This window comes from Enoplosus armatus (genome assembly GCF_043641665.1).
Source record: "Enoplosus armatus isolate fEnoArm2 chromosome 16 unlocalized genomic scaffold, fEnoArm2.hap1 SUPER_16_unloc_3, whole genome shotgun sequence".
NCBI lineage: Eukaryota > Metazoa > Chordata > Actinopteri > Centrarchiformes > Enoplosidae > Enoplosus > Enoplosus armatus.
Genome location: NW_027261192.1, coordinates 27,595 through 47,165, shown reverse-complemented (window position 1 = coordinate 47,165; position 19,571 = coordinate 27,595). Strand labels below are relative to the sequence as shown.

At 42.1% G+C, this 19,571-nt stretch overlaps 1 protein-coding gene across 2 annotated transcripts; it reads left to right on the top strand.

Moving 5' to 3' along the window:
• The first annotated feature begins 5,651 nt into the window (after nucleotides 1–5,651).
• Nucleotides 5,652–18,771, top strand: LOC139307139 (serine--tRNA ligase, cytoplasmic-like). 2 transcript variants are annotated; one of them, XM_070931020.1, is made up of 11 exons: nucleotides 5,652–5,790; nucleotides 6,737–6,807; nucleotides 6,954–7,034; nucleotides 7,193–7,351; nucleotides 8,149–8,292; nucleotides 8,382–8,537; nucleotides 11,318–11,539; nucleotides 11,839–11,988; nucleotides 15,162–15,299; nucleotides 15,464–15,593; nucleotides 17,879–18,771. In XM_070931020.1, the coding sequence occupies exons 1-11, from the start codon at nucleotides 5,655–5,657 to the stop codon at nucleotides 18,034–18,036; spliced, it is 1,545 nt and encodes a 514-aa protein (XP_070787121.1). In that variant the 5' UTR covers nucleotides 5,652–5,654; the 3' UTR covers nucleotides 18,037–18,771. The 2 variants fall into 2 exon arrangements, with proteins under 2 accessions (XP_070787121.1, XP_070787122.1); XM_070931021.1 differs by lacking the exon at nucleotides 17,879–18,771 and having other exon boundaries at nucleotides 11,839–11,968; nucleotides 15,140–15,299; nucleotides 15,464–15,585.
• Nucleotides 18,772–19,571: the final 800 nt, after the last annotated feature.

Below are 19,571 nucleotides of genomic sequence, written 5' to 3'. Positions count from 1 at the left end.
CGGTTGGCCACGAGAGAGCTCGTTAAAGAGCACTGTGTTAGCGTTCATATATGTAATGTGTTATGTGTTAGCTGTGTCTGTGTGTGTGACACCCCCCCCTCCCTCCCCAGACCCTCTCCTTTTAACCTTTTTGTTTTTGCTGCCAAATCTTCAAGGTGTGATCCGGAAAGTGGGTATCATAGGGGTGCAATGGTGATTCCGGGCTGCGGACTCCTGACATGGCACCAAACATGGATGCGAGCAGAATGGACACAAAATTGATGAGCTGGAACGTAAGGGCGATCAATAAGCCGGCTAAACGGAGTAAGATATTTTCGCATTTGAGAGACCAGGGAGCGGAGATAGTTTACTTACAGGAGACGCATTTGTTGAACAAGGACCACCTCAAGCTTTGTAGGGGGGGATTCAATCAGATTTATCACTCAAATTTCAATAGTAAGAGTCGAAAAGTGGCCATCCTTATACACAGGAATGTACAATTCGTAGAAACAACTACTATAAAAGATAAACATGGTCGATATGTTATTGTGGTTGGAAAATTATTCAATATGCCAGTGGTGTTGGCAAACATATACGCACCCAATTGGGATAATGTTCAATTTTTTAAGGACTTATTCTCATTACTGCCTAATTTGGACGCTCATAATCTGATTCTAGGGGGAGACCTAAACTGTGTCCTAGACTCAACCTTGGACCGCTCTAGCCCAACATCCAATGTATTAAGTAAATCAGCACAATGCATTAACTCTTTTTGTAAAGCATATGGTGTGTTTGATCCATGGAGATTCATAAACCCAACCTCCAGACAGTACTCCTTTTACTCCCCACCACATCAAACATATACTAGAATTGACTATTTCTTATTAGATAATAAACTGACTTCTATAGTAACAGATGTAGAATACACTGGTATAGTAATATCTGATCACAGCCCGGTCATGTTGAAACTTCACTTTCCTGAGAATACGCCACCTCAGAGAATGTGGCGCCTTAATAGCAGGCTATTGGCAGATGATGATTTTACAAAATTCATAAACTCGCAAATAGTCTTTTTCTTAGAACTTAATGATACCCCTGATATAAGTAATGGCACTCTGTGGGAATCCTTAAAAGCTTATTTACGAGGACAAATAATTTCATACAGTGCTGGTGAAAGGAAGAGAAAGATGAAACGTACCACGGAATTAATAAAAGCAATAAAAGAAGTTGACCTGGCAAATTCTATGACTCCCTCTGAGGAGCTACATAGAAAGCGGATTTTGCTCCAAACTGAATATGATGTCTTGATAAGTCAATGTGAGGAGGATCTATATCTTAGGTCAAGACAGGATCTCTATGAGCATGGTGAGCGTGCGGGTAAGCTCCTGAGCTACCAGTTGAAGCAATCAGCAGCTGCTGGCAGGATAGTACAGATAGGAGATAACCTGGGAAACAAAATTATAGATCAGAAGGGTATTAACGACCAATTTAAATCTTTTTATAAGGATCTGTATACTTCAGAAACAGATGACAAGGAACGAGTGAAAAATTTTTTTGAAAATCTGGAAATACCATCCCTAGATGACGCAGATAGGGATAGATTAGAGGGACCCATGACGGCTAGGGAGATAGAGAATGCGATTCGGAATATGAAGACAGGCAAAGCGCCGGGCCCTGATGGGTTCCCAAGTGAGTTTTATAAAACATTCGCTTCTAAACTGATACCCCTGCTTTGTGGAGTATATAGGGAGGTCCTTGATAAAAAAGCTTTGCCTCAAACAATGTCACAGGCTTTGATCTCTGTACTCCTTAAGAAAAATAAAGACCCACTTAAATGTGAATCATACCGCCCAGTGAGTCTACTTGGCTGTGATTATAAGATATTGGCCAAAATATTGGCGGCTAGGATTGAGCTTGTTATAAGTAAAATAATTCATCCTGACCAGACAGGGTTTGTTGCTGGTAGACAACTTTCCAGTAATCTCCGTCGCTTGTTTAATGTGATATACACTGCTGAAGATAACATTGAGCCTGAGATTGTGATCTCCCTGGATGCCCACAAAGCCTTTGATAGAATAGAGTATTTCTATCTGTTCACGGCCCTCGAGAGATTCGGATTCGGTCCTAAATTTCGCTCGTGGATTGAGATAATTTATGCGAACCCCCAGGCTATGGTAAGAACAAACAATATAATATCTGAACCTTTTCCTCTGTTTCGGGGGACAAGGCAGGGTTGCCCCTTGTCGCCCATGCTCTTTGATGTGGCAATTGAGCCCCTCGCAATAATGCTGAGGCATGCTGCTGAGCTCGGGGGAATACACAGGGGCACGCAAATTCATAAGTTGTCTTTATACGCTGATGACCACCTCCTCTTCCTGTCGAATCCTGTCACGAACATCCCGGTAGCTCTTGGTATTATCGAAGACTATGGGAGGGTGTCGGGTTATAAAATTAACCTGGGAAAAAGTGTCCTTTTCCCAATTAATAAACAGGCGAGGAAACTTTCATTCCAGGCCTATCCCTTTACAACAAATAAGGATAAGTTTACCTATTTAGGTATCAATGTAACGAGGAGGTATAAAGATTTATTTAATCATAATTTTAAAGTAACATTGGATACGGCAAAATTAGATATGGAAAGGTGGTCATCCCTCCCCCTATCATTAGCAGGGAAGATAAATTCTGTTAAAATGAACATAATGCCACGGTTCCTCTATTTATTCCAGACGGTACCAATTTTCATACCTAAGTCATTTTTTAAAGAACTGAATAAATGTACATCCACCTTTATCTGGGAAAAAAAAGTCCCCCGGATAAGAAGGGAGTTCCTTGAGAGACAGAGGGAAGAGGGAGGCCTGGCCCTACCAAATTATATGCACTATTATTGGGCTGCTAATATACATAAGGTGTTGTTTTGGGTCTCAAAGTTGGATGACGATGAAACTCCAGTGTGGGTACATATGGAAAGATATGCATCTAGCCCGGTGTCCCTATGCTCCCTGGTCTGCGCTCCTCTGCCCTTAAGCAAACACCTTTACACAAACAACCCTGTTGTATGTGACTCTATCAAAATCTGGGTCCAATTCAGAACACATTTTAAAAATAGAAACGCCCTCCTGTCTGCTCCCGTCTATGGCAATCACTTATTCTCCCCGGCCCTTGGGGGAACAGCATTTAGGGAATGGTATAGAGCTGGGGTGGAATGCGTCAAAAATCTTTTTAAAGGTGGTGTTTTCATGTCTGCTGCTCAGTTGGAGAAGGAATATGGAATCCCCTCAAAGACGAATTACTTAAGATATTTTCAGGTTCGAGATTTTGTGAAAAAGACATTCGCCTCATCCCTTGAGTTGCCGCGGAGTGGATGGATAGATGGGCTGCTAGACATGAATCCAACTCTTAAAGGGACGGTTTCCACGCTCTATGTGAGCATCCAGAAGGTGGCTTCCCCATCCCTTGATATCTTACAAAGGAAGTGGGAGGAAGAGTTAGAATTGGACATATCAGATGTTGACTGGAGACGGGCAGTGGAACTAATACACTCTTCTTCTGTATGTGTTAGACATGGATTGATACAGTTTAAGGTCTTACACAGACTTCATTTCTCAAGGGACAAACTGGCAAGAATGTATCAGGGGGCTGATCCGACTTGCCCTAGATGTAAACAGGTGCCAGCCAATATAGGTCATATGTTCTGGTCCTGTCCCAAGCTGAAAGAGTTCTGGGCCAGAATTTTTAGAACTTTCTCGTCAATCTATAACAAAGATATAGAGCCCGGCCCTCTGACAGCCATCTTTGGTGTGACACCAAGGGAAGCGCCACTAACAATCTCTCAAAGGAAAACAATAGCATTCTCTTCATTGCTGGCTAGGAGATTGATCCTACTTAACTGGATAAAGGCGACACCGCCATCCCATAAACGATGGGTAGAAGAGGTGATGGCACACCTTAAATTAGAACATATTAGATTCACCTTGCAGGGCAACACTAAGAAGTACTCTACGGTCTGGCAGCCTTTTATTTCCTACTTTGAACATGAGTTCTAATTAGCCCCAACATAGATGGCAGCTTTTGACCCCCCCCCCCTCCTTCCCTTCCCTTCCCACATGGGTGATGGGTATGTCTGATGTCTGATATTAGTATGGTATGTCTTGTTACTGTTTTGTCTGTGGTTTAGACCTGTATTTGAGATGTATGTTTTGAGTCCTGCTGTCTTTTTTTTAATTTATTTTTTTATTTTATTTTATTTTTTTTTTTTTTTTTTATTATTTTTTTTTTTTTGAATGGGATGTTTGTTGTTTGAACAGAAAATTCAATAAAAACACTTTGATAATAATAATAATATAATGTTATTACAGAGACCCAACAGTTCCCACCATGAGCAAGCACTTTGGCGACAATGGCAAGGAAAAACTTCCTTTTAAGAGGCAGAAACCTCAAGCAGAACCAGACTCTAGGTGGGCGGTCATCTGCTTTGACCGGTTGGGTTTGAGAAAGAGAGAGAGAGGGAGAGAGAGAGAGACATAGAGAGGGAGGGAGAAAGAGAGAGGGGGAGAGACAGACAGACAGACAGAAAGAGACAGAGAGAGAGATAGACATAAAGACACAGATAGACAGACCGACAGACGGACTAGCAGTAGAAATAGCAGCTATAATTATAATAATAATGGAAATATGACTGATGATAGTAGTTACAGCTGTAATAATAGCTGTAATAATAGCACAGTAGATCAAAATGATTATCTGATATTAGCTTGTTTACTAATACAGCTTTAGATGACAGAGATCTGATATTTAACAGTCCACACTTAATTTTCCTATTGTTTTGTCCTATAGCAGTGGTGGTCTTAATTTTTATTAGGTTTTTATTAATGACTGCTCTCCTGTTTAATTTTGATTGAATTAATTTAAGTGGTCGGGGGGGAGACACAGTCATTATGGGGTTTTGGGTGGGTAACTGCTCTAATGGAAGCGCAGAGAAGCGTGTAGGACTGCGACTCTGCATCCTGGTCTGGACTCTGGGTTGTCACGGTTTTGGTTCACTAATAAAGTCGGTCTTATAATGTACAGGATCGAAATTAAGGTTATATCTACACGCTTCCTTTGGGTTCCTGCTCATGTTGGTGTGGCGGGAAATGAGCAGGTGGATGTTCTGGCCAAACAAACGCAACAAGTGCCATTAAGCAAAGACGAAGCTAAGACATTCATTCAGGACATATGCACAATCAGTATGGCAGGAGTATTGGGATGATAATGAAACTGGAAGACATCTATATAATATACAAAGACATGTCGGTGCTGGGAGGAGGGTGGGCTGGAAACAAAGGGAAGAAAATGTCATCACTCGTCTGAGAATAGGTCATACAGGTCTCAGCCACAGCCTCAGAATCAACGTCTTCAGTCGCTCAGGAAGTCAAAACACCTTGACTTTTCATTGTCAGGTCTCTTGGGGAAAACAGCAGGCACGATTTACAATGACATTAAGTTTTTTAATGAAACTGGTTCAGTTAAAAGAATGTAGAAGTTTTTTTTGTTTTGTTTTGTTTGTTAGTTTCGTTTTCTGCATAATCTCTTCCACACTCCAGTCCAGTTGGTGGCGGTAATGCGCCTCTACGCTGGTTTGCCAACCGCCAATAAACGCCAAAGATTTAGCTCTAACTGTCAGACGACGTGGAAAGATGGTGCTCGACTTGGACCTGTTTCGGACCGACAAAGGCGGCGATCCAGAAGTCGTCCGTGAGACCCAAAGGAAGAGGTTTAAAGATGTAACACTCGTTGACAAACTGGTCTCCGCAGATACAGAGTGGAGGAAATGTAAGTGCCTTTTTATTTCTGTTGTTTCGATCATAGAAGCTAACGTTAGCGCGGTTGCTAATGATGCCAATATTAGCGTAGCGTCCGTGTATTTTCCACTGGAGGGGAGCTCACGTCATACTCAAATTGTAAAAATCTGGCATATGCATTGTTAGTATGAGAATACAGCCCAATGTTGGATCCCATCTAGGGCATTTAAAGACATCGCGCAAATGTATATCTTGAAATGCTTTAAAGAATATACTTGAATTCGCTTGTTATCTCCACGCTCTGCAATCGCAAGTTAACGCTAACGTTAACCACTGCGAAAAATTATTCGCAAATTATTATTGAAATAGTCACCCTGGTGCATTCTATTCAAGCCGTATTTACCAGTGGGCATTGTTTTAACAGGATGTAAAATATTTTATCTTGTCAATTCGTGAATGTTTGTAATTTTGCTAACGCTAGGAATTTATTGCCAGATTCGAATGGAGTTTGGTATGATCTCACAGGAGAGAATAGCACGCAATGGGGCTAATGTTAGCGCAACTACCACATCCACATGAGCCATTTGGTTATCCTCCACGTAGTTAAAGGTAATTGCTTAATATCAAGTGTGTAATAGATAGACGACAAGCACTAGTTAACCACACGTTCCCATAATCAAGTCAAATATAACGTTAAAACAAGTTGTTGGCTAACGCCGGGTTAGCTTAGCGATGCCGAGTAAGAGCGTGCAATCTGATGCAATCCCAGCCAACAGCATACGTCAACCTCGCCCTGCAGCCAGTACAGTACAGCTGCTACTATTAAAGTAACAAAGGTAGTTTGTTTACATTTTTTATCTTATCTCGTTTTTTGACAGCACAAGAGTGAGCTGAACACCTGCCACCAGCTCACACACTTTGTACTTTGTACAAGTACAGTCCCATGCACTGACTGACTGTGATTTATCCCCTAACAGGCCGCTTCACTGCAGACAACCTCAACAAAGCTAAGAACCTCTGCAGCAAGAGCATTGGGGAGAAAATGAAGGTGAGGAAGCATCGGGACACTGACTCACTGGTCGTTGTCTCTTGTAACAGAGTGAGAGGGGTTAAATAACACTGCCAGTATGTGTCCAGCAACCAGACCTGTAATTTTTTTTCTTTTTGTAATACCTTTCTATGTTGTGAATGTAGAGGAAGGAGCAAGTTGGGGAGGATGAGTCTTTACCTGATGAAGCGCAGAACTTGGAGTCCCTAACAGCTGAAACACTATCGGTATAACTGTCCGTGCTCCTAAGCGCTTGTCCCCACCGATAGGGCAGCATTTTTGCATTTTGTTCAATGAATCTCTAAAAAGACAGAACTTAAAGCTAACAAATTGCTTGTTTTTTTTCTTTCCTTGCTTCTCCTCTCCTCTCATTTTTCTGCCTCAGGCCCTGACAGTAACCCAGATCAAGAGGGTGCGTTTGTTGGTGGATGAGGCAGTGGAGAAATCCGACAGTGAGAGGATAAAGCTCGAGGCCGAGCGCTTTGAGTACCTGAGGGAGATTGGCAATCTTCTGCACCCATCTGTACCCATCAGCAATGATGAGGTGGGTGCTTTGATACAGGCAGATCTGGTTAAAAAAGGAGCTGATTACATTGCTGTAAATCCATTGTCATTTCACATATTGTCACATTGATTGACATGATCTTTACCAATAAAGTCGATTAGATAACACACGACCCAGCAATTATCATGACATGTCAAAGTATTTTCAAGGCATTGTGACCTACTATTAAGGCATTGTGACCTACTATTAACTGTATTAAAAGTTGTTGGTACCAGAAACAAAAACTAAAATATTGCTCTTACTGTATAGAGTTTTGGGTATTAAATGTCTCGGCATGCTTTGTCTGCAGTACTACTGGACTGCCAGAACCAAGACGTTATAGGTAGACATTTTGGGAAATGCACTTACTCACTTTCTCGCTGAGAGTGAGATGAGCGGATCAATACTACTATCATGTCTGTACGCTAAATATGAAAGCTAGCAGCTGGTTAGCGTAGCTATTTATCTCCTGGCTCCAGCTCCATATTTGGTGTACAACTATACGAGAGCGATATCGATCTTCTTGTGTATCTCGGCAGGAAAGGACATCAGGAAATTTCCCAAAACTTCTCTGTCCTGTAATTTTTAGCTGGAGTGACATAAATTAACTTTTTTGTTTGTCTGACCAACAGGTCCAAACCCAAAGATATTCAGTTTAAATGATATAAAACGAAAAGGAGAAAAATATATAAGCATTTTTTGACTAATTTAATTTCTTATCAAATTGTTGCATATTAATTGTCTGTCAGTCGACTAATCAGCTCAATCTAATATTTCCTCTGGTTTCCCCCTTACAGGATGCAGACAACAAGGTGGAGCGTACCTGGGGCGACTGCACCGTCCAGAAGAAGTACTCCCATGTTGACCTGGTGGTCATGATTGATGGCTTTGATGGAGAGAGGGGGGCTGTTGTGGCTGGGAGCAGAGGTTACTTTCTGAAGGTGAGTTCTTTGAATTGAAGGACAGAAAATGGTAAATCACTGCAAGAAACAAGCTGTTGAGTTGTTTCCCTCTCTTCTGTTGTATTCAGGGACCGCTGGTGTTCCTGGAGCAGGCCCTGATCAATTATGCCTTAAGGATCCTCCACGGCAAGAAGTACACCATGCTCTACACACCCTTCTTCATGAGGAAAGAGGTCATGCAGGAAGTCGCCCAACTCAGCCAGTTTGATGAAGAGCTTTACAAGGTATGGAAGCTTTTACTGAACTGAGCCTTTACCTCAACATCTTCTGTTAACTTGTATTTAACTTAAGAAGTTGCTGTCACGGATCTGACTCGAGTGAAACCTTAAGGGTGGAGAGGGATATTCTGTCCTTATAGAAATATATGCATATTGGATATTGGTATAAGAATGAAATGAGATTATTTTATGAAGTTTGTCTGGAAGATGAGAAAGCACAAAGAAACGGGAAGATATAAAGTCGATAGCAGCATAACTAGGGGCTGGTCCAGGCAGCCCTAACTATGATTTCTTATCAAAAAGCAAAGTTTAAAGCCTCCTCTTAAAAGTAGAGAGTGTGTCTGCCTCCCGCACCCAAACTGGGAGCCGATTCCACAGGAGAGGAGCTTGATAGCTGAAGGCTCTGGCTCCTGTTCTGCTTTTGGAGACTCTAGGAACCACAAGCAACCTTGCATTCTGGGAGCGCAGTGCTCTAGTGGGGTAATAGGGTACTATGAGCTCTTTAAGATCTGATGGTACCTGACCAGTAAGAACTTTGTAGGGTGAGGAGAAGGATTTTAAACTCTATTCTGGATTTTACAGGGAGCCAGTGCAGCGAAGCTAATACTTGAGAAATATGATCTCTTTTCCTGGTTCCTCTCAGTACATGTGCCGCAGCATTACGGATCAGCTGGCGTGTCCTCAGGGACTTATTTGGACAGCCTGATAATAAGGAATTGCACTAATCCAGCCTAGACGTAAAAAATGCATGGACAAATTTTTCTGCATCTGTTTGAGACAGGATCTTCCTGATGTTTGCAATGTTACGGAGATGAAAGAAGGCAGTCCTTGAAGTTTGTTTTACGTGGGAGTTAAAGGACATGTCCTGATCAAAGACAACTCTGAGATTCCTCACGGTGGCGCTGGAGGACAGGGCAATGCCATCTAGAGTAAGAATATTGAAGAGGTTCTTAGATGTTACAACCGATACCCCCACCCAACGCGAATATCACATTGAGTGACGGCTGTTCTACGACCTAATCTTTAGGTTTTCGAACGGACTCCCAAAATCTACACGCAAGACCGCTTTAGCCTGCTTAGGGAGTCTGGTTACGTTCCCGGAATATCATAACACTAGGGCCTATATAGTTGACTATGTGCCAACGACCGGATATTAGCAGGAATATCTGCGTGTGATAGGTGTTTGAAGATTGGTGGTACCCCAGTAAGACCTTGAAGGAAAAGATCAATACTGGGGGATGTCCACACGGAAGGGTGGCGGACACTCGCCTGATTTCACACTGGGTCGCCTCAAATGCCCAAATCCCTAATTCACAATTTAGAGATAAAATTTAGGAAAACCCTCCGTGTCCCAACTATTTACAAACTTCAACAGTAACCACCAAACAATCCACAGCAGCAGCAAAACATCAGACAACTGAGTTAAACCTATTCAACATGTCCTTCCATGTTAAACATCATCATATACACATAGCAGCTTTCTTAGAATTCATCAGTCAAAGCCAAATTATTATCTACTGTCGGCCTATCTCAAGGAGAGGAGTCTTCTTACCTGAGGGAGGCTACTTAGATGATCTCAGAGAGGAGCAACACAGGACTTTGGTTGGAATGTACAAAGTACAACCCAATTTTATTGGAGTCTTATCAAAAAGAGTTAATGGATACAAAATGTCCAAAAAGAAGAAAATAAAACCAATCAAGTAACAAAGTCTCACAAACAACTAAGGCAAGAGCCCAAGCAGTCAGTCAGTCAGAGGTGACAGGTCTCTGGCATGCACGCAGCAGCACGCACTCGCACCCCGATGTCTTCTTCTGCATTCCCTTTTATAACCCTTGCCCCCTTCCAGGGGGTTGGGGGTTCAACAGAGGTCCAGTTTATGTAGTAGAATATGATGGTCAATGGTGTCGAATGCAGCACTAAGGTCTAACAAAACAAGTATATGATGGTCAATTTGTCTGATGCAGTTAGGTCATTTGTAACTTTTACCAGTGCTGTCTCTGTGCTATGGTGCGCTCTGAAACCTGACTGAAAGTCCTCAAGCAACTTATTGTCATGCAGAAAGTCACACAGCTGGTTGGCGACTGCTTTCTCAAGGATCTTGGCAAGAAAGGGAGGGTTAGATATAGATCTATAGTTGGCTAAAACCTCTGGATCAAGAGTGGGCTTTTTAAGAAGTGGTTTAATTACAGCTACTTTAAAGGACTGTGGTACACGGCCTGTTTAATAAAGACAGATTAGATGAAGAAATGGTTCTAGTAGGTGAAGGTCGATGGGAGAAAAGGTTTTACAGCTGATTCCTGATAACACGGATCATCATCAAAAGGGCTTAAAAAAGAGAAAAAAGGGAGAGAAAGTGGCGGAAAAAAGACAAAAGGGCAACAAAAACTTTTTTTTGTGTTTGCTCTCCTTTTTCGCCCTCCTCTCTTTTTTTCTCTTTTGGCCTAGTTCTCTTTTTTTGCATTTCCTCTCTTTTTTTTCACCTTTTCTCCCCTATTTTCGCCGTTTTCTCTTTGCGCCGTTTGCTCTTCTCTTTCATTTTGTCGCCTTTCTCTTTCCTCTATTCTTGTCTTTCTCTTCTCTTTTCTGCGTTGGCTCTTTTTTTGCCTTTTCTATCCTTTTTTTCACCCTTTTCTTTATATTCGCCTTTCTCTCCCTTTTCACCTTTTTTTCCTCTCTTTTATCGCCTTTTTCTCTAAAACCTTATTGATACCCATCCCTAATGTGACAGCGGATTTCTGTCTGTTGTTCCTCCTTCTGACCCACAGTGTGTGTCTGTTTACTTCAGGTCATTGGGAAGGGAAGTGAGAAGTCAGACGACAATTCCATAGATGAGAAGTACCTCATCGCCACCTCCGAGCAGCCCATTGCGGCCTTCCTGAGGGACGAGTGGCTCAAGCCCGAGGACCTGCCTGTCCGCTACGCCGGCTTCTCCACCTGCTTTCGACAGGAGGTGGGCTCCCATGGCAGAGACACCCGCGGGATCTTCAGGGTGCACCAGTTTGAGAAGGTACGTTGCAGTACAAAAGGAGTGTTTCATATTACTTTTCATTGTCAGTTAAATACAACGTTACATACATGGCCACTTTTTGTTATCACTTATCTAATTACTAGATTTGTTAAATTATCTAGAACTACATGCCAGGCACACACTAAAGTAGTCTAAATGACAATAATGATTAACAATACAAGTAAATTGGGGATTGGTATACATAATTGATATACCCTTTTTTGTTTTGGTATTTTTGGGGGGAAAAAAAGTAATGATGTGGTGGTTTTCTCTCCTTCTCCTTGCTCCTCTTCTTGTAGATTGAGCAGTTCGTCTATGCTTCCCCACATGATGGCAAATCCTGGGAGATGTTTGATGAGATGATAGAGACTGCAGAAGAATTATACCAGTCACTAGGGATTCCTTATCGCATCGTAAACATCGTCTCTGGTAGGTCCAACACACGTGCAGTTGTAGCTGAATCGCTTCTGAGTCTATTGGAAAGTATCTAATAAACAAAAAGCTCTACCTGTTAATATTCTTTCCAACCAAATAGCAGCACATTCTTTAAGCCCTGGGAACAGCAAGAGGAAGAATTACTCTTGAAATAAACGTTTTTAATGTTTCCTCCATTACACTTTACAGTGGTGTACTGTATAGTAGCGTGGATCTATTCTTTTCAGTTTCATTTCTCTTGTTTGCTGTTTTTCTCTTCCACTCTTTCATAATCTTGATTTATTCTTTAAAACTAATAAGGCGGTGTTAACATTTGGTTAACATTAACCCTTTGAAAACGGATCCTGTTCAAATCGATCTAAAATGAAAACCGTAATAGCTAGAGCATTTATTTTCTGTCTTGAGAGTCATCAAGTTGTAGCTCGTGATAATCAGAAGCAGAGCAGCAGGTTGGAAAGTCAGATTGAGATTGAGAAAAATAATCAGTTGTCTTTTTTTGGGGGGTCTTTTGTGTGTCTTTTTTTGCCTTTGATGGCAAGAAAAAGATTCTCAACTGAGGAGGTACTGGACATTTTGTTAGCGAGCAATAGCTACTGGACTCCTCCTTCAGTGAGGATGAAGACCGTTTTGCTGAAGGCAACGATCCGTTTCAATTTTAGATTTTTTTTTATTTACCACACAATTTCAATACTTTTATCAATTATTATGGTTTACTGACTTACATAAGCTTTTAGCTTTGGTTGTACAGATTTATAGGGATATGAAGCATTTGAAGATACTCCAAGAAATGACATCACAATAAGCACAAATACCAATGTAGGCACTGGCGGACCATTTCTATTTCAGAGTTCAAAGGGTTCAACCAATTTCCCATCCCCAGTCCTTCTTGTTTGCTGTGGAAGAATACTGTGCACAAATAGAAGCATTTGAGAGGCTTGTGCAGTATTGCAAAACTAACCCTGATTCAATTCAATTCAATTCAATTTTATTTATATAGCGCCAAATCACAACAAAGTCATCTCATGACACTTTACAAAATAGAGCAGGTCTAGACCGACTCTTTATAATGTTATTACAGAGACCCAACAGTTCCCACCATGAGCAAGCACTTTGGCGACAGTGGCAAGGAAAAACTTCCTTTTAAGAGGCAGAAACCTTGAGCAGAACCAGACTCTAGGTGGGCGGTCATCTGCTTTGACCGGTTGGGTTTTAGGGAGAGAGAGAGAGAGAGAGAGAGACAGAGACAGAGAGATAGACATAGAGATAGACATAGAGACACAGATAGACAGACCGACAGACAGACAGATAGGTAGGCAAAGATGTATGGCAGCACTAACAGTAGAAATAGCTGTAATATTAGCTGAGATTAATAATAGGAGCTTTAATAGTGACAGAACTACGACTAAACATAATAACTGTAGTGATGAGAGTCAGGCAGGCCCATGGCGGCAGCAGCACCCAGGCGTACCAGGACCACGATCCACAGCGACCTACGAGTCGACAAAGCACAAAGAAACTCCGGGGAAGAAATAAAGTTAGTAACATGCATTGGACTGTGATGAATGTGCAAAGATGACCCTGATCATTCCTGGTCGTTCAAACGTCATATCTTAGGAGCAGGAACTTTTGGCAGGGCAGAAAATATGACCCAGCAACCAAAACGGATTCTCTTGAAAGGCTCCTGGTTAGAAATTCCTGCTATTAGTTTACTTGCTGTTAAGGCACTAAATTACTTGGCACAGGAAGAACTCAGTTGAGCTCACAATCAATTGGTCGATTGACAAAGAAAATTATCAACAACTATTTTGATAATATATTAATCATTTGTCTTTTTTTCATTAAAAAATGCCAGAAATTCCCCAGCTCTAGCTTCTTAAATGTGAGAATATGCTGATTTTCTTTGTCTGTGTGAATCTTTTTGGGCTTTGGACTGTTGGTTGGACTAAACAAGAACACTTTAGATGTTACCTTGGGCTTTAGGAAGTTTCATGACATTTTAGAGTCAATTAATGGAGAAAAGAATGTGCAGACAAATCGATAATGAAAATAACGAATTGCATTATTCTTTTACTAGTACAACACACTCCATGGTTATTTTTAATATAATACATCTACTGTTTTCAAAAAGCCTGTCTGTTGAGGCAATGACTCTCTGGTACAGTATAGTACTGGAAGTACGTGCTGAGGACGCTGTAGTAGTGTGCTTGTCGGAAACTCTAGCTTCGTTCCACATTTGTATCCAGTTTTTAAGCCTCATTTTACACTACATTTTTATGTCCCAGTTTTTTTTTTTTTAATCTATCGGCAAATGTACAAGGCAGGGGGGTGTTTAGACTTTTTATATTTTTGTTGTACGACAGCCTGCCGAGCCCAACACAACCCGGTTTGTTTCTAGTCTTGGAAGCCTGGGAGGACGGCCATGTGTCAAGACGCTTCAAACTGCATACCGAAGCCTAATCTCCGCAGGGAGTCCACTTGTTGGACCCGTGTTAGTAAATTCTGCCTCTTGCTTTCCAGTCTGTGACCTCGGTCACTGCTGCCATCGCTTTAGCCGCACTCTTAGCTTCCACACCTGGCTGCAGTTAACTTGTGCGGCCCGAAACATACCTTTTTTTTTGTGTGGACAATTTTAATATTTTCTGGAAACTCCCAGCTTTCTTTGGGATGGCATTCACCCAAATGGTCTGGGCTCACACACTCTAACCGACAATTTGTTTTTCACAATCCTGAACTCCCCCTCACCTTGACGACCCGCCAGCCACCTCATGTCCACTCCTGGTCACTTCTGGTCTACACCAGCAAACCTCTCCCTCCCCTGCAAACCACAGTAGCTCCACCTTGTGGTTAGGTCTGTCTTCAGGTACATCCAATTTAATACCAATTAAGTGCGTTCCTCTGCCAACTCCCAAGCAATTGAGGTTGGCTCCTCTTAATGTAAGATCACTTGTAAATAAATCTTTTTTTATGTGACGATTTTTTCAAATAGCCTAGAGCTCTTCATGATCACAGAATCTTGGCTGACACCAAATTATCATGCTCCCCTACTTGAAAGATAGCCCACCTGGCTACTGTTTTTTAAACCAGCCTAGACTAACCTGAGCCAGCCCTAACTATAAGCGTCAATATCCGCTAACTACTTATACTAACTACTGTATGTCATCACAGGTGCCCTAAATCATGCAGCTAGTTGGACATGCTGGATCTGGAGGCCTGGTTCCCTGGCTCCGGTGCTTTCAGAGAGCTGGTCTCCTGCTCAAACTGCACCGACTACCAGGCCAGACGCCTCCGCATCCGCTACGGACAGACCAAAAAGATGATGGACAAGGTGAGTGCTCTGTTCCAGCTGTACAGCTCGATAAAGATCTGTTTGATAATGCAGCCGAGGCTACTGTTGGGCAGCTGATTGAATGCAGGAATGCCTCTCACTTTCCTTGGCAGACGTTTTATCCTGTCTGTACTCAACTTGCTTCCTCTTTGTTTGTTATATAGGCAGAGTTTGTGCACATGCTGAATGCGACCATGTGCGCCACCACACGTGTGATGTGTGCCATCCTAGAGAATTACCAAACCGAAGAAGGCATCGTTATTCCAGAGAAGCTCAGGGAGTTCATGCCTCCTGGTAAGCTGTGCTGAGTTGTTTCACATCTGGTGTGTGCTGTGTTCATTCAAAAACATAACAAATGGCTGCCATGAAGCATTTGGTCAATGAAGAATTACAGGCCAAGTGGAGTAAGTTGTTTTACAAACTACTTAGTCCAAGGTGACTTCAGACCAGTCAGGAGGGCTGTAGGCAGTTCACTCCATGTCATGCAACGACACCTGTCTGCTGCTCTGAAATCATGACAGCAGCATGTATACCACTCATGTCTGTACACTAAATATGACGCTGCAGCCAGATGCCAGGGGCGACACAGCACATTATAAACATGTTTGTATTGTGCTGGTGGCTTTAGAGGTGTTGGTAGCACAAAGAGTGGAAACGGGGAAATAGCTAGCCTCGCCCTGTCTGTGCTTACGTATGGGCTGTAGTTTAATACTTAGTGTACGAGAGATGTGTGGGATCTTCTCATCTCACTCCACAAGAAAGCGTTTAAGTGTAAGCACTGTCGTAATGATTTTATGGTGTTTCCTTGGCTCGCTATTTTCCAGGAAATTTTAAAATGTTTTACATTCATATGGAAGACCTTTTGAGTGTTGTTTTTTTATTTGTTTGAAGGCTTAAATACAGTGCATCCGGAAAGTATTCACAGCGCTTCACTTTTTCCACATTTTGTTATGTTACACCCTTATTCCAAAATGGATTAAATTAATTTTTTTCCTCAAAATTCTACACACAACACCCCATAATGACAATGTGAAAAAAGTTTTTTTGAAATTTTTGCAAATTTATTAAAAATAAAAAACTAAGAAATCACATGTACATAAGTATTCACAGCCTTTGCCATGAAGCTCAAAATTGAGCTCAGGTGCATCCTGTTTCCACTGATCATCCTTGAGATGTTTCTGCAGCTTAATTGGAGTCCACCTGTGGTAAATTCAGTTGATTGGACATGATTTGGAAAGGCACACACCTGTCTATATAAGGTCCCACAGTTGACAGTGCATGTCAGAGCACAAACCAAGCATGAAGTCAAAGGAATTGTCTGTAGACCTCCGAGACAGGATTGTCTCGAGGCACAAATCTGGGGAAGGTTACAGAAAAATTTCTGCTGCTTTGAAGGTCCCAATGAGCACAGTGGCCTCCATCATCCGTAAGTGGAAGAAGTTCGGAACCACCAGGACTCTTCCTAGAGCTGGCCGGCCATCTAAACTGAGTAATCGGGGGAGAAGGGCCTTAGTCAGGGAGGTGACCAAGAACCCGATGGTCACTCTGTCAGAGCTCCAGAGTTCCTCTGTGGAGAGAGGAGAACCTTCCAGAAGGACAACCATCTCTGCAGCAATCCACCAATCAGGCCTGTATGGTAGAGTGGCCAGACGGAAGCCACTCCTTAGTAAAAGGCACATAGCAGCCCGCCTGGAGTTTGCCAAAAGGCACCTGAAGGACTCTCAGACCATGAGAAACAAAATTCTCTGGTCTGATGAGACAAAGATTGAACTCTTTGGTGTGAATGCCAGGCGTCACGTTTGGAGGAAACCAGGCACCGCTCATCACCAGGCCAATACCATCCCTACAGTGAAGCATGGTGGTGGCAGCATCATGCTGTGGGGATGTTTTTCAGCGGCAGGAACTGGGAGACTAGTCAGGATAGAGGGAAAGATGAATGCAGCAAAGTACAGAGACATCCTGGATGAAAACCTGCTCCAGAGCGCTCTTGACCTCAGACTGGGGCGACGGTTTATCTTTCAGCAGGACAACGACCCTAAGCACACAGCCAAGATATCAAAGGAGTGGCTTCAGGACAACTCTGTGAATGTCCTTGAGTGGCCCAGCCAGAGCCCAGACTTGAATCCGATTGAACATCTCTGGAGAGATCTGAAAATGGCTGTGCACCGACGCTTCCCATCCAACCTGATGGAGCTTGAGAGGTGCTGCAAAGAGGAATGGGTGAAACTGCCCAAAGATAGGTGTGCCAAGCTTGTGGCATCATATTCAAAAAGACTTGAGGCTGTAATTGCTGCCAAAGGTGCATCAACAAAGTATTGAGCAAAGGCTGTGAATACTTATGTACATGTGATTTCTCAGGTTTTTTATTTTTAATAAATTTGCAAAAATCTCAAAAAAACTTTTTTCACGTTGTCATTATGGGGTGTTGTGTGTAGAATTTTGAGGAAAAAAATGAATTTAATCCATTTTGGTATAAGGCTGCAACATAACAAAATGTGGAAAAAGTGAAGCGCTGTGAATACTTTCCGGATGCACTGTATATATATATTTTTCCCCCTACTTGTCTTTCTCACATCCAGGTTGGACTGAGATCATTAAGTTTGTCAAGCCCGCTCCTATTGATCAGGGGCTGGCTAAGAAAGCAAAGAAACAGCATGAAGGAGGGAAGAAGAAGCAGGGAAAAGGAGACCAGAACCTGCCCAACGCCATGGAGAGCATGTCCGTCAACGACTCATAGAATCCAATGTCGCATCACCACAACCGCAGATCGAAACTGATGGAATAGAGCCTGGTGTATAATGATCGGGTGTCAGTTTTGCCATTTCTCCCAAACTAAAATTGTTAGAAAATGAGAAGACAAATCTCTCAAATTGGCACTTAATGTTATCTCTCTGCTCTCACCCATCTACACTTCACTTCAGAGTCCATTGGCCACCTGTCTCTGTCTTTCCCTTCCTCACGTCTGCAGCCACACTGAGCCTAAGACCAACAGATAAGACTACTAGAGCGTGTTGATATATTCAGAATCTGCAGCTAAATTTCTGTAGTGCAGATAAACTACAGGTTATTTACAGGTACATGTTTGTCCAGCTTTTTGGGATCTGTAATTATCATCGAAGTGTGGTTTCCAAATGCATTTAGTATAACTGATCACTGACTTTAAATCGTCGTTCTTTGGCTCTGTGTTGAGACTAAAACCCGCATTTCTTCTGTAAAACATGGTTGATTACTTAATGTCTGAAATGGCTTTAAAGAAATCCATCTATCCATCCATCCGTTTTAGGCTTCCTGTCATGCTGTCTTCTGACCACAATCATCATCTCTGGCCATTGTTGCTGCTTGCTAGCTTACAATTGAGACATTGACATTGTCTGTATGCACTTGCTAATATGAAGATATATATGTATGATTGAGGCTTGATGAAGTGGCACACGCTGTAAACAAATCTTAAATACAGTTGGTAAGGAAGTTCTTTTTTGTGTGTTTTTTAATGAGTCTTAGTACTACTGTTGATCAACTCTTGACCTAAACCGGATTATAACTCATTTGAAAGCCTTGTTCTGAGTCTCTCATTCCCAACCTGGAAAACACTGAAGCCAGTTTTATTCATTATAGTCTATCGCGCTCCAGGTCCATACTCTGAATTCTTATCTGAATTCTCAGAGTTTTTATCAGGTTTGGTCCTTAAAACAGACAAAGTAATTATCGTATCGATTTTAATATTCATGTGGATGTTGATAAGGATAGCCTTGGTACTGCATTTATCTCTTTATTGGATTCGATTGGCTTCTGTCAGAGGGTACAGAAACCCACTCACTGTTTTAATCACACCCTCGACCTGGTTCTGACATATGGACTTGAAATTGAACATCTAATTGTCTTTCCACAGAATCCTTTGTTATCGGACCATTATTTAGGAACTTTTGAATTCCTATTATTGGACTACACGCCATTTGTCAAAAAAGTCTACACCGGAAATCTATCTGATAGTACTGTAGCTAAATTTAAGGAAGTGATTCCATCGGCATTTAATTCAATGCCATGTCTCAATAAAACTGAGGACTCCTATGCTATCCTTCGTCTCTCCCAAATGGACGATCTTGTTGACAGTGCTGCAGGCTCAATGCAACTGACACTTGACTCTATTGCCCCTCTTAAAAAGAAGATAATAAAACAAAGACAGTCAGCTCCATGGTATAACACCCAAACCCGCAAATTAAAGCAAACAGTGCAGAAACTTGAAAGGAAATGGCGCTCCACCAAACTGGAGGA

Excerpts from the sequence above, each read along its gene's own strand:
- LOC139307139 (XM_070931020.1), top strand. The coding sequence starts at position 5,655 with ATGGTGCTCGACTTGGACCTGTTTCGGACCGACAAAGGCGGCGATCCA. Across the intron at positions 5,791-6,736 it reads AGATACAGAGTGGAGGAAAT|GCCGCTTCACTGCAGACAAC; the intron begins GTAAGTGCCTTT and ends ATCCCCTAACAG. Across the intron at positions 11,989-15,161 it reads GTAGGTCCAACACACGTGCA|TTGGACATGCTGGATCTGGA; the intron begins GTTGTAGCTGAA and ends TCATGCAGCTAG.